We start from the raw sequence: 14,885 nt of genomic DNA on the forward strand, positions 1-14,885 counted from the left end.
CGTTATTCTTTTGTTGTGATTTGAGTGCAATAAATAATAATAATAATATATTAAAGAAAATGCAATAAATAATAATATATTAATAAATGCCATTACAGTCTGCTCAACCTAATGACTCTTCTTCCTCCCTAGTCTTCTTTCAGAGGATTCTGAAGAGGAGGAGGGAGACTTGTGTAGAATATGTCAGATGTCATCTACATCCCCTACTAACCCTTTAATAGAGCCATGCAAGTGCACTGGAAGTCTACGGTATGTTCATCAGGAGTGTATGAAGAAGTGGCTACAGTCCAAGATTAACTCTGGTAAGGCAGCTTCTTCTGTAGAACAGCTGTTTGGGTGAAAACGATCTGTGTAATGCAGATGTTAAAAATGTGTTCTGAAAGCTGTACCTAGGAATTGTGCTTGCTTGTTTGACATTCAGGACCTAAAGACATGTTATAGCCTTAACAGATGCTTTTGCCTAGGAAGAAGCAGATTGGGAGGGATATGGAATGGTTAAGGTGAAGCACTTAAATTTCCTTGCCACAACATCTCTGCTCCAAGTCCCCATCCTGAAGTTTTACATCAGGGTGTATTACTAAGAGAAGTGTTGTTCTGCTGTTGGAATTATGTTGTCCAGGGTCTCCCAAATACTGTTAAACCCTACAGGAGTATTTGGGAGCACTTCTGTACAGAGTAGTTAGCATCCCACAAATCAATGCATTGGTATCATTCCCCCTTATTAGGATAATAACCAGGGAGAAGGTAGGAAAGTCTCTCAGCAACATGGACCCTATTCTGTCAATCAAATATGCGTGAGGTAGAGATTTCCAAAGGCTGTGTATTTTGTGTTTCTCTCATGTTTCCAAGTTCTTCTACTCGCTTACTATGAGGGTATTTATTATCTCTAAATATATACTAGCATGTGGTATAATAGGGCTATACTATAAAAGCTCTAAAATATAGGTATATTCATAGGAAAGAAAACCAGTATTGGTAGGCAGAGTTGAAGACAGTGGGAAAAGAGAGAGACCCAACATGAGATGGATTGACCCAGAGTAATAAAAAAGGAAACCACAGTCTTCAGTTTACAAGACCTGAGTAGGGTTGTTAAAAAAAAGGACATTTTGGAGATCATTAATTCATAGGGTCGCCATAAATTGGAGCAACTCGAGAGCACTTAACACACACATACATCTATAGGTATGTTGGAATAACTTCACTGTAGAAATTTGCCACCCACATGGCCATAGGTGGGGCTTTCTATTCCCTGATCCCTCAAGGGGATGGGGCCTGAGACTGTGTTGCACCTATTTTGGTCTTCGTTAACTGTCAGTGTAGGAGATACTGCCTGCATCTCTTGCTGCCCATTGACTTCTGAGGACACGGTGGACTAATTTATATTTTTTAAAAGAAACCTTTAAAACATTCTTGGCCTCAGTAGCCATATTCCCTCACTTCTGTAGACCTGCTTGCCCCACAGTCATGGACACAATTATAAGCTGGCAGCGAAACTATCTTGAGCTCAGTTCTTGTGATTCTGCATTGCTATGTTAGTAGTAAATGTTTTCAGTGGATCTCTTGCCAGATGGTGACACTTTCAGAAAACTTATTCATCAAACGAATAAATCAATCTTGTTTGGGATTTTTACAGTATTAAGAAAAGTAACACGGGCATCTGTCCTTAGCTGCATTCATAACTTAGCTGAAAGTGCATCGGTGGAAAGTGTAGAACTGCTGGACTGGTGTTCTGAGAATGTATGAGTGAATACATCTTTAAAAGTATCTGATTGTGGCATGTTCAAAGTTCTACTGCAGGGGTGGCCAGCGGTAGCTCTCCAGATGTTTTTTTGCCTACAACTCCCATCAGCCCCAGCCAGCATGGCCAATGGCTGGGGCTGATGGAAGTTGTAGGCAAAAAACATCTGGAGAGCTACCGTTTGCCAACCCTGTACTGAACTGTGTATGAGAAGTACATAAATAGTAAATATGTTGTGAACATTTAGGAATGAATGTTTTGGTTATTCCATCTCTGACTCATGTATTCTTTTATGATTTGTACTTTAAAATGTTGTGGCTGTGTTCTTACATGAAAAGATACTCCTGGGGCGCTTTCACACGCACTGAATAATGCAGTCAATCTGGCAGTAATAAAATTTATTGCATATGGCCATTGGCATTTACAAGTTAAAATATATTTATAGCCCCGGAATTTGAAAATTTCTAATACAACGGCTCTGATTTTCCTAGCAGCTAGAGCATAGCGTGCCATCCTGTAGGAAACAAAGGAACCCATATCTGATAACAAATACTAATTTGTCAGAATTGGAAAAGGTATATAAAGTCTCTGATATCTTAGCCAGGAATTTGTTTCAAGGCCCTGAGTATAAAGGGCAAACCAAAACATAGTGAAGATTTTCCACTGAACTTCCACATATATAAATGCGTTGTTCTTGTGGTATTTTTGTGTATTGTTCAGTAAGAGCCAGTTTGGTGTAGTGGTTAAGTGTGCGGACTCTTACCTGGGAAAACCAGGTTTGATTCCCCACTCCTCCACTTGCAGCTGCTGGAATGGCCTTGGGTTAGCCATAGCTCTTGTAGGAGTTGTCCTTAAAAAGGCAGGTGCTGGGAGAGCCCTCTCAGCCCCACCCACCTCACAGGGTGTCTGTTGTGGGGGGGAAGATATAGAGATTGTAAGCCGCTCTGAGTCTCTGATTCAGAGAGAAGGTATAAATCTGCAGTCGTCGTCGTCTTCAAGTAGCTCTGTTGGCATAGTTTGAAAGCACAGTGATGTGAATGCCTTTCTGAGGTTATGTGCTGTTATATCCATCAGATAAGAAGCTCTAACATGAACTTTTAAAATAATTTTATGCTACGGAGCAAACTTCAGCTGGATAATTAGCGCATTGTTGATTAAGGTATCCCCTTTATACACTCATTTCCGCAGATCAGAATTGTTCCCTGAAGGCCAAAGCAAATAATCTGCATGGTGTAACAGAAAATAGTGTTATTTAAAAAATCAGAATGTGCTTTGTCATTACTTAGCAACAGGTAATAACTAGATTTGTTAAGTGGAGCCAGTTTGGTGTAGTGGTTAAGAGCACAGACTCTAATCTGGGAGAACCAAGTTTGATTCCCCACTCCTCCACTTGCACCTGCTGGGTGACCTTGGGCAAGTCACAGTTCTCTCAGAGCTGTTCTCTCAAGAGCCGTTCTCAAAGAGTTCTCTCAGCCCCACCTACCTCACAGGGTGTCTGTTGTTGAGAGAGGAAGGGAAGATTATAAACTGCTCTGAGACTCCCAGTGAAGGGTGAGGTATAAATCCAATCTCTCCTTCTATTTGTTAATTGATTTCCTCCCTCGTGATTTAAAAATTGCTAAGTGGGCATGAGTCCTAATCGAAGGGAGGCCAGGCTCTGTTTGCAGCAAAGTCTCTGGCAACCCTTTTGGCAGATCTAAAATACACATCAAAAAAAGATGTTGAATTGTTTCCAGACTAGTGAATGTTCTTTCCAGGTCATCTGTGTACAGTGCACTTTGCGGCTGAGTTTTACTGTGTGAAAAGGCAAAATCCGCTTGGATATGATCGCCAAAATGGATTCAAAGTGTGAAAAACCTCCATGGTCTGTTGTTTTTTCGTGTTGGAGTTATACATAAGTGAATCAAAGTTGGCACCTTGCTTTTCCAGAAGTCTTCCAGTCCATGAAAGCTAAAAGTGTTAACTCTTTGTTGCCCCAGGTTCTTCATTGGAAGCAGTGACTACTTGTGAACTGTGCAAAGAGAAGCTGCACCTCAATCTTGATGATTTTGATATCCATGAGCTTCACAGGGCACATGCAAGTGAACAAGTTAGTATATTTTGGCTGATTTGGTAAGTGTCAGTTTAGTGCTGTTAAGGAAAACTTTCTTATAGTAGAAAATTATCTTTTCAGGTCAAATTTGATACTTTTAGGTACTTTTACCCTGTTTTTCTCCCCAATGGGGACTCAGAGCAACTTGCAAATTAAGAAAAAACATAAAATGGGAAAACAACAACATTGTAACACTTCAGATGATGGGTTGCTCCTGGATCCACTAGCTGGGCTCACAGCAGGACCACAGGCTGTGTGAGCTAAGGACAAAGTGTCCTTTAGCCACGGCCGGGCTAAATAGCTGACATACCTGAGAAGGAACAGAAGCTCAGGCAAAATCTTGTTCGGCTGGCAAAGATGTCCTTGGGCCCTCCTCCCTGATACATGTAGAAACCTACCAGAGAGCCCGTGTGAGTATAAATTTGAAAATTGGGTATGTTAAGAAAATTCCATGCCTTGAGGCTTGGGAAGGGCTAAAATAACTTTTTGCTGATTTTTCTTAAGCATTCTAGGGGGTGATGCAACAAGTGCAGATTTTGCAGCTGCTAAGCAGAAGTAAATTATGAATTAGAGCCAGTGGAAAACTTCAGAGAAGGAGTTGTCAAAGCTGCTGCTTTCTTTCAGCAGCGCTGGAAAACCTTGGGAGATGTAGGGGGAGATCCCTTGGGGAAAAAATGCACAGCGGTACAGAACATGCAGGGACAAGAGAAAACTGGGTAACATGGCACCCTTTCTTCACTGTTTACATGAGGCTCTCCCAACTCTCAGGACAAAACAGGCAGCTTGGGGAAGGCAGGGAAAAATCTTAATCTGGCAGTTGCTTTTATGAAGTTTCTCTGGATCCAGCATTCTTTCTTTCAGCAATAGGCTTTTTTCCTCTTGGAGGGCTATAGATTGAAATTTGATCCCTTTTTTACTTGGGAGGAAGCACCTCTGGACTTTGAGACTTTTGAGTGTGTTGTTCTACGTGAACTGGCATCTTTGCTTTAATGTAGTAGAAGAATATAGGAGTGCTTTCCTGGTTGGAGGTAACATTTTCGTAATAAGTAATAATAAATTAAATATTTTGACCTGTTTGAGCCAGCTTACAACTAAGGTAACAAAGCTATTAAAACGCAGCCATTAAAAAAAAAAACCCAACCCAGTCCAATGCCGTTAAGACAAGCTGGATAAAAAAGAATGTTTTAGTCTTGCACCTGAAAGAAAATAAGCTAGGTGCAAAGTGAGCCTCTTGGGGGGGGGGCGGAGGCATTCTAAAGGCAAGGTGCCCCCACTGAAAACGTCCTGTCTTTGGTTGCTGCTTGCTTCACTTCTGAAGGCTGGGCACAGAGGATGGTTCTTGAGAGACAGATTTTAACTGGTGGGCTGAACAGTATGGGAAGCAGTGGCCCTCCAGGTATTCCTGGCCCCAAGTTGTTTAGGGCCCTTAAAGGTAAGAACCAACACTTTGAATTAAACTTGGGAATGGATGGACATCCAGTGCAAACCTTTCAACACAGAAGTGATATGATCTCTGTGTCCAGCCTTTGACAGTCTGACTGCTGCGTTGCGGACCCACTGAAATTTCTGTCCAAAGACAGCTCTGTATAAAGTGTATTTAAACTAACCTGGATATGACTGGGGCATGGATCACTGTGGCCAAATCATGTTTTTCAAGGACAAGCTGTGACTGACGTATCAGCCTGTGCTGGTAAAAGGTGCTACGTGCCGCAGAGGAAACCTGAGCCTGCAGCCGTAGACCAGAAGAACGCATTGTGTTGGCATGTTAGTTTATGTGAATGCCTCGTCCAGCCTCCTATAACATAATCTAGCCTTCCTATCATTGACATTATAAAATTTTGTATAGCAAGAGTTTAGGATTTCAGTATATGCAAAGCTGTCCTATCCCAAGACAGACCTTTGGTCTGTCAATAAGTTGGCATTGTCTGCTTGGACTTGTAGCCCTTATCCAGCCCCTCTGAGGTCTCTCACATCCTTTACTACCTGATCTTTTTAGCTGGAGGTGCGAGGGACTGAACCTGGAATCTAATGCATGCAAAGGGGAGGGACGGTGGCTCAGTGGTAGAGCATCTGCTTGGGAAGCAGAAGGTCCCAGGTTCAATCCCCGGCATCTCCAAAAAAGGGTCCAGGCAAATAGGTGTGAAAAACCTCAGCTGGAGACCCTGGAGAGCTGCTGCCAGTCTGAGAAGACAATACTGACTTTGATGGACCAAGGGTCTAGTTCAGTATAAGGCAGCTTCATATGTTCAAAGCAGATGTATCACTGAACCACCACCATTCCCATTTTGTTGAGCTGTGCGGTAAACCTGTACACTTGGGTGGGGGAAGGGGGGACAGAAGAAATGAAGGCCATGCCTTACTTTGAGATGGCCTGTGAATCCATTGTCTACAGTGGATTTTTCTCTCTTTTTTGCTAATTACTCGGCTGTAAGCCCTGCATATGAATTATTGAGATGTTTGAACCACTTATGTGTCATGGATCCAGGGCTAAATAGATGCTAAAAAGAATTAACTGCGTACTTGCTTATGCCCTTTAACTTTGCCATTAGTCACTGTAACTATTGAAAATAGTTATTGGGTTTTAAACTTTGGAAGCTTGTAGAGGATATTCATTCTTGAGTAAATAAAAAAAAGCTCCTAAAACATGCCTCTAATTACCATCTCAGTGTTCACATTGGTTTCTCAAGGTGGCAGCTTTCACACAGATAATTGGGTACTGTGCAATACTCATGTACTTGAGCATGAGTTCTGTTACGACAAAGCAATTTTCAAAAGGCAGATTCGCTGGATCATGTTGAGAGCTTTTTCCCATGGATATGGCTTAAGTAATAATGCCCCTGGGTCTGTGTGCGGGCCCAAAATAACTAGTATCATGTCACTAGTTGTGAAATTCTGACAGTTTTAAAGAATTAACAACACTTGTTCTTTAATTTACAGGCAGACTATGAATTTATCAGTTCTGGGCTGTACCTTGTAGTGTTGTTACACTTGTGTGAACAGCGCTTTTCAGATATGCTGGGAACTACAAGTGAGGCCAACACTCGTGTCCGGGTAAGTACGATGAGGTGCTTGGGCTGGGGAAGCAGATTGTGAGGCTTCAGCAAGGTTGACACTGCTTGAGACAGAAAGGGCCGTGTGCGCAAGGAGGAGTGGCGACTGAAATCCCAGCCGCAGTCCCTCGTGTTCCCTGAAAAGCCCCAGACTGGGGGGAAGCAAGGGGACTCTGGAGGACCCCTTTGCAGTGTATTGATTTAGTTATGGAGAAAAAAAACCAGGGACCTGCTTTTGCCACACAAGTTGTATGGCATGGGATCCTACTTATGGACTGTTTTCCACTTAAAAGTGGGGTGAGGAGGAAGGCAGATCTTGGCTGTCCTCTTGTTGTAACTTTGGAACTATGATATTCTCTTAAATTCTTCATTATTGGCAGACTGAGATAGTATGACCGGAAGTATAGTGAATATCTGGGTGGTTATGTTCTCTCTATGTCCTTTTCTGAGTACTTTTCTCCTCATGTTGGAGTTGTTTGTGCTGTATGAACTGCTGGCTATTCAATACAGGCAGTCCCACAATTGCTGCAGCAATATCCCCAATCCTCTGTAGTTGGAGGAATTGACTGCTGGTGACCTTGATCCCACCTGTCCCTGCAGTTTGCACTTATTTATGAATTTATTTGGGAGCAAGTGGGGAATGCCTCACATAGGTGAAAAACAGGCTGCCGGAAGCACTAAGGTCATTAGTGTGCCGCTAGGTTTTGTTAATCGTTTTAGAACCCTGTGGAATGTTGCAACTTTTAAACTGCCTTCTTTCTGTATTGTTTCTAGTTTATTAATCTTGCGAGAACTCTTCAGGCACACATGGATGATCTTGAAAGTAGGTGGCTTTTGCCTGTTTAAAGTGAAACTAAAGCTAGAAGCTACAAGGGAACACAATCTCAATTGGTTTTGATGTAGTGTCAAGAACTAGAATAATAACTGTTTAGTTTCGGACAGGCTTACCTAATACAACTAAGTTTGGAAGTGTAATAAACCATAAAGAACAAAAGGGGGACCTGTAGATAATTAAAACCCCTGCACTGAGGAAAGAGCCTCCATACCCGTCTCTAGTAAGGGGGGTTCAGAACACACAGACCACGCTTTAGGCCACAGGGAGCAGAAGGGAGTGCTGTATGCTGCAGGGGTTGAAAGGCAAAAAAATCCTGTTTGTGTCTAGCCAAAGTTACGTACTTACCTCTTCTTGGAATAAGGATTTAAAGGCCATGCACAGCTGTCTCTGGAAATCAATAGGACTTTGGCTAGATTGTACTCATGTTTTTAACCAATTAATTCAGGCAAGTGAATTAGAATTAATATGGTTTGCTGCTGGTTTTTTTTTTGTGTGAATTTGTGTCCAGTTGGAAGCTTCTCTCAGGACAGTTTTTGCTTAGGGGGGGACATTATTTATCTTCCTAGTAGTATTTCCTTTTTTTAGACTTCTCCATTTGCAGAGAGCTTTCTTCTCAGAAGTAACTTCCATTTAAGGAAAGGCTGCTGTTGCTGAGGCTATGACTAAGGGAGCTGTGCTTGCTGTTGGCCATCTGGCTTGCCCTTTGCGTTTTTGGACCATGCTTGCCTTACTGCCAGCTAAGGCACAGCCCTAAAATAACATGCCCTGTATGCTCCAAGGGGAGTGTAGGCGAGAAGCCAGGGTGTCTGCTGCTCTGGCAGTCTGTCTTGTGTCTGATGTTTTTGGAGGATGGCCCACCTCTCTAAGCATTGGCCTGACATTACTTTTAGGGAGGGTGGGAAGAGAGAGAACATGTGCTGCTGTGAGAACTTTGGTGTTCCCCGTCAGTCTGTTTTATTGCTGTTATCCCAATCCATAGAAATCCCAGCACTTCTGGATACCAACAAATGTTGTCAAGGTAGTCCAGACCTCTCTCTTGTTCCCATTCTGATCAAAGCAGAGCCCAAAAGCAAGATTGTTTTAAGCAAGCTTATAGAGCTGAATTTGCCCTCCAGTGATAGTGGAGGGGGCAAATGAGTGTGCAGGTAATAGAAAGGACTATTGCAGAGACTGACCCACTGTTGCCCCCCTTTGCCTCCCTGAAGAAAATTAAGGGAGCTTACTTTGTTACTGTCTTTATTTCTCTGTAGTAGAATACACTTGTCCTTGTTAGTCTCCAGTAGTTTTCCATTTCCCCCCCCTTCCTTTCTTTGTTACCTTTCTCCAGCCATTGTATTAAAATACCCATTTATTGAGCAAGTCAGGTTATAATCGTATTATTTAATTTGCATTATTCCTTTTCACTTACGATTTGAGTTTCCTGCCCAGCCAAGAGACCTTGGGAAGATCCAGATGTTTGCCTTAGAAACATATATAGATTACTAGTAACCACTCAGATGTATTTAATGGTCATTATGTATTTAACAGCCTACTTCTGAGGAGGAAACCTGTGCCGCTGGGGTTTTTTTTGGCCAAAAGCAAAACAACGAAAGCACCGTGTAAATATGACTGCCAGATCCCAAATGTACAGTGCGTTAATGAGATAATAGCGATGCAAACTGTATTCTCAAAATGTTACAGATTTTCAACAAATAAATAATAGTCACAACAACTCCCTGTAAGCCTCTTTAGGTTTCTCTTAGTCTATAAAAACACAAAAGGTTCAGTGTAGCACTTTGGTCTGATGGTGGGCTAGTTCTCCAAGCCGTTTCCGAATATCTTTTTCAAGTACTGTATGTTGCTACTGCTCTAATTTCCTCCCGAGTCATTGATGTATTCCTACAATAATCGCAAGACAGGCTGGTTCAACCATTCACACTTACATAGGCTAATCATGACCAGGAAAAAAAATGTTTTTACAGTCCTACTTGTGGTCACAATACAGTCAGCATTAATGCTGATATCTGCAAACGGGATGATCAGTTACAGTTGCTCTATGCAATTCTGGAGCCTCTCCCCACATCAGCACGCAGATAAACTAAACAAATTGTACTCAGCAGTCCTTAATCCAGTGTAGATAGTACCGTCTTCCTGTTGATGCAGAGCCTTAATAGCACTCTCCATCATGCAGGGTTATGCCGTCAAAGGGACAGTAGGCATGACGTACAAAGACATGCATAGGAACACATCAGGCTCGTCTTGCAGCATACAAAAAATTCTTAATATGCATTCACATCATAACAATACTTTGTATGCCACACCGTCCTGCTCATTAGAGGCCAGTTTGTCTTGAGCAGAGATGTCTTCCTGCCTGTCAACTGGACATCAAATTTGGGCTTGTATGTGGTGAGCTAGGAACTTGCTTCCCAAGTTGGAGACAATCCCATTTTGAAGTGCTTGAATAATTCTGTTTGAGGTTGCGTGTCCTTTTGTTCCGTTAAAACACATTAATATTCAGATTGTGAAACTATTGCCTGCATCGCGGATTTGCGCAGAGGTTGGTTTTGACTTGTCTCCTGTACTTCCAGCAGCTTCAGATGACGATTCTGAAGATGGGGATCTTGCTACGCTCGATGCTGCGTAAATGCCATCGGAAATTTGGATGGGCAACTGACCCTTGGCACCCATCAGTATGCATTTCTTTAGTAAGGCACACCCGACTACTGTTAGAGATTTCTAAAATATTGCTGAGTTCAGAAACCTGCTGTTGCACACTGGAAGCATGGAGACCTGAGCAATTGGTCTGTTGGTGGGACTTGTTTCTCCACTGAGATGATGACAGTGTATGCCTTCTTCTAAAAAGACCAGATTTTTATGTGGTAAGAAACATGATTTCCTTTTGTATAAACTTCTTACAGTAATCAGTTCAACTTCTGGGGAAAAAATGTTTCTCACGTTTGCTCTTCTACTGGCACTAAATGATAATGTTAAGTACATTTGCAAGTCATGGGGGGTGGGGAAGGGATACTTCTGTTCTAGCTTTCCATTTTGACAACACCTTTGGGGGGGAAGTCTTGTTGTTTTGCTTCCAGTGTTTACACCATAGGATGAGTGAGGGGAATGAATGGGTTCTGTGAAGTTTAATATTAAGTTTCTATATTTTTCCGTGAGGAACGTTTAAACTCAAAGCAATAAACTTCCAAGGGGCTACTAAATGAGTGTTAATGATGGCTTTTTATAAGTATTGATTTCAAAACTGCGGATTATATTTGATATTATGTAGATGTTCCAACGAGGAATTTACAGCCGTGTAAAAACACTTGCATTTCAGCATTCCCGGCGGGAATGCAAAGTAACGGTTTAAAATCTTAACTGAGCTATTTATCTCAACGAACCTTTTCTAGAACCCACCTTCACTGCTGAAGCACTGGTTATGAACGTGTTTTCTAGTGTTGTCATTTGTTTGGTAAATAAAATACAATGCAAATTATTTCTCTGTCTTATTTTTAAAAAAAATATTGCGGATGCACTTTGCAAGCGGCCATCGGCATCAAACGGGGCGGAACGAAGGACATGCCTCCGAAATGAAAATCACTCGGGAGGTGGTGTAGCATGGTATGTGGGCTAAGCCCACGAACATCTGACCATGAAAAATCTTCTTTTTTTTTAAATCGCCATTTAATGTTCAGAGAGTACTAACCAAATACCATCCTGTACCTTCAAATTGGAATACTTTCGGCAGTTGCACTGAAGGCACATGCCTGTCTTCTAACATTTATTAGGACAGCATGATTCTACTGTAAAAAGAAAGGCTCATGAGATTCAAGAAGATGATGATGATATTGGATTTATATCCCGCCCTCCACTCCGAAGAGTCTCAGAGCAGCTCACAATCTCCTTTACCTTCCTCCCCGACAACAGACGCCCTGTGAGGTGGGTGGGGCTGGAGAGGGCTCTCCCAGCAGCTGCCCTTTCAAGGACAACCTCTGCCAGAGCTATGGCTGACCCAAAGCCATGCTAGCAGGTGCAAGTGGAGGAGTGGGGAATCGAACCCGGTTCTCCCAGATAAGAGTCCGCACACTTAACCACTACGCCAAACTGGCTCTCCGAATGAACTGAAGGTTCCTCATGCATACCAACATCCTGCTTCACCAGTTGAAAAAGACCTGAAAAGGGTAACCTCACCACAGATGACGCTGTACCCAAAGGTGTCTTTCCAGCTGATCTTGATATCCAGCTGATACGGTTCACCCATAACTTCCTGAAGCATCCGCATAAGTTTAGGCTTTACAAGTCATTGTTAACAATCTACTCGCCCAACAGCAAGAACAAAAAAATAATCCTGGGAGCTTTGTACTCAGCCGCAAACAAAGTTCAGCGGCAGCGTTCTAGACCACACAGAGCTTACCAAAGCGTAACCCCACCCTTACTATGCATTATAGTAGTCAAGTTGAAGTCAACTAGGTGACACAAGATCCCTGTTTCTTATAAAATACATCCAGAAGCAACATCGGGTCTGGGAATGCACTCCTTCTTGAGCAAGCATCCAACTTCACAGTGATTGTTTGTTAAACAGTAGGCCTCATAGCCTTAGCAAAAAGGTCCATATACCATCACGTTTGCTCTTCTACTGGCACCAAGTGGTAATGTTAAGTACATTTGCAAGTCAGCAGCTGTAAATATGATTTTGAGAACTTCAGGTTACACAAGGAGCAAAATGAGATAAGAAAAGTGGATTGTGTCATTTCAGCCAGCAGGTAGGAAGTGCTATTTTTAATCCAGAATCAAGTGTCCCAAGGTCAGATGCGTAATCCAGACCCAGGGCAGAACTAGAATAAAAGATCTTTCCTATATGCTCATGGACCTGCATTGACCTGATTTCTAGTTAACCAATCAACTGAATAATGAATGATATAACTTGACTCATTAGGTACGTTGCTAACCTGGTGATCTGAACTATAAGATGGGTTTACCAGTTAGGCCAGATGCTCTGCAGCTGCACTTGGTCCAATTAAGCAAACATCTCCCATCCAGGAATTTGGGAGCTAACAAGTTGGAATGTACCCTCTTAGATTCTTGTGTCCTTAAAACTGCCAGGCCTAGTGGCATCTGGGTTACTTCCCATCTCCCTTATCTGAGTCTTTGAAGCTACGAGCTGCTTGACCCAAGTTTTCAGCGAAAGAAACTTCCATTTTTTTTCTAGGCTTCAGCCTGAACCATTGTTTGCTTTCAGCAGTTTCTTCTTCAATTCAACCAGTTTCTTAACGTTGCTGTTCTTAGTCCCTTGTTACCATATATGTTTCCTTTCATGTGTACCCTTAGACAAGCGTGTACTTTTCTGACTTGGGTTCAGGACACTCACCCAGAACTCCAACCAGTTTGGGGGAATTCAGTCTCAGGGAGAAATCTTTTCCTGCTTCCAGGGGGAGCAGAAATTGTGGTTTAGGAATCTTTACTTGGATAGCATGCAAGCAAACTCAAAGCCCTTCAATTAAGATACCAGTAACCATGAAACAACCAGAGCTTTTCCAAAAGAAAATTTAGAAAGTTACTGAAGGAAATACAGGGCACCATAACTGAAAAAATAAGCAGAACAGTGAGATTGTGCTTAGAAGGATGTGCATATTAAGAGTGACATGAGAGGAACAAAAGAAAGGTAGCCAAGCTGCTGAGAGAGTGAGATTTCTGCACTGCCAAACAGCAGTAGGGGAGAGGGATTTTTAAAAAGGAGAAAGGAAAGTTTTTAAGAGAAAAGGAACAGAAACATTTACCTATCAGACTGCTGAGCTGGATTGATTACATTATCCGTTTCTGATGGTCCTGAGATTTAGATTAGGAGAGTTTAAACAGAGCTTCCAAAGATCACAAAGAAATAATGAGAAGGCTCAGGCAGTGGAGGGATTCTCCTGCGTGATGAGAAAACATCCCAAAGTCCCAGAGAAGGAAAAACAGTATTGGTAGCCTCTGTGCAAGGAGACAGGAAGAAACCACCGCTGTTATCCTTTGGCTGGCGGAACAGCGGCAAGTTACAGGAATCGGCATGAAGGAATATCAACAAAATTATTTTGACACTGGAATTAGAGGTGAGTCTAGGATGAGTCTGGGTTTCGTGTTCTGATCTCTGAGTTTGGGGGTGCTTTCCAGAAGGGCAATAAAAGGGGATTGCTTCAAGGCAGAGGAATATCTTGAGTGGACAAGAGGGCTGGAGGGTTCCTATGCTTGTGGCAGGGCTGGTAGGAGACATTAAGGCAACGTTAGAAAAAGTGATCAAGTCTACATTTTGCACTCGGGAGGACTTGCATTTGCTGATTAAATTATATTGGTAGACTGAGGTGGATGCCCAGCTTTGTACGTCCCATCAGGGAATCCTGCTTAAGCTTTTGGTCAGAAGTCAGAACAGTCTGAAGGACAGCCATGTCCTGGCCTTGTCCAAAGCGAAGCATTGCTAGCTCATAAAATGGCTGCCATGGTGAATTAATCAAGATGGAGTCAGAGCAGACAGTCCACATCTAGGAAGTGGAGTTCTTGGTAACACCTTCCATCCCATAGCTAGCAATTGCATTCCTTGAGAGAGCTTGCACAGCAGCCTCTCCAATGCATGTGCAGAATCAAGTTAACCCATTTTGAAAAGTGTGAGGTGCCACAAGAAAATATCTGAGGCACAGTTTGCGGTTGGCTGGGTGCCCTTGGGCCAGTCACAGTTCTCTCAGAACTTTCTCAGGCCCACCTACCCTCACAAGGTGCCCGCTGTGGGGAGGGGAAGGGAAGTCTCCTCCCGCACCCCCCTTTTATCCTTCCAAGCACACTGAGGTAGGTTAGACTGAGAATGACTGGCCAGGGTTACCCAGCGAGCTTCCGATGTGCAAGGAGATTTGAACACGGCCGTCCCTTTTCCTAGTCTCACACTACTACACTGTAGAATATAAGAATTTTTTCTAATAAAACCCAGTCTGCAATACTAAATCTTGAAGAACCGTCAGGCCCACTTATCCAATACTGCATTGCTTTTCTAGGTGCATACGGCTAGTTATATAAGCCACGACTTACAAGAGCGACCCCAAACAGGTTTACTCAGAATCCTATCGGTCTATTCAGTAGTGCTTTCTCCTGAGAAAGTAGTCTTAAGACAACAGTATTGTTTTGCTATCTTACTAAAATAACATCATGGTTGTAACTGGAGAGGGTCATTGA

General features: G+C 42.6%; 1 protein-coding gene across 6 annotated transcripts in view; it reads left to right on the plus strand.

Annotated features, from left to right (window-relative positions):
* Window positions 1–11,184, plus strand: part of MARCHF7 (membrane associated ring-CH-type finger 7) — a 77,078-nt gene extending 65,894 nt beyond the window's left edge. For 4 of the 6 annotated variants that reach the window (XM_060257183.1, XM_060257182.1, XM_060257186.1 and 1 more), the window contains 5 exons: window positions 133–302; window positions 3,718–3,827; window positions 6,768–6,881; window positions 7,655–7,703; window positions 10,283–11,184. In XM_060257183.1, the coding sequence (XP_060113166.1) occupies window positions 133–302; window positions 3,718–3,827; window positions 6,768–6,881; window positions 7,655–7,703; window positions 10,283–10,338 (499 nt within the window). In that variant the 3' untranslated portion in view covers window positions 10,339–11,184. The remainder of the gene's footprint in view (window positions 1–132; window positions 303–3,717; window positions 3,828–6,767; window positions 6,882–7,654; window positions 7,704–10,282) is intronic. The other 2 variants (XM_060257184.1, XM_060257187.1) reach the window with 1 other exon arrangement.
* The last annotated feature ends 3,701 nt before the right edge of the window (window positions 11,185–14,885 follow it).

The sequence above is a fragment of the Heteronotia binoei genome, chromosome 16 (assembly GCF_032191835.1).
Source record: "Heteronotia binoei isolate CCM8104 ecotype False Entrance Well chromosome 16, APGP_CSIRO_Hbin_v1, whole genome shotgun sequence".
Taxonomy (NCBI): Eukaryota; Metazoa; Chordata; class Lepidosauria; order Squamata; family Gekkonidae; genus Heteronotia; species Heteronotia binoei.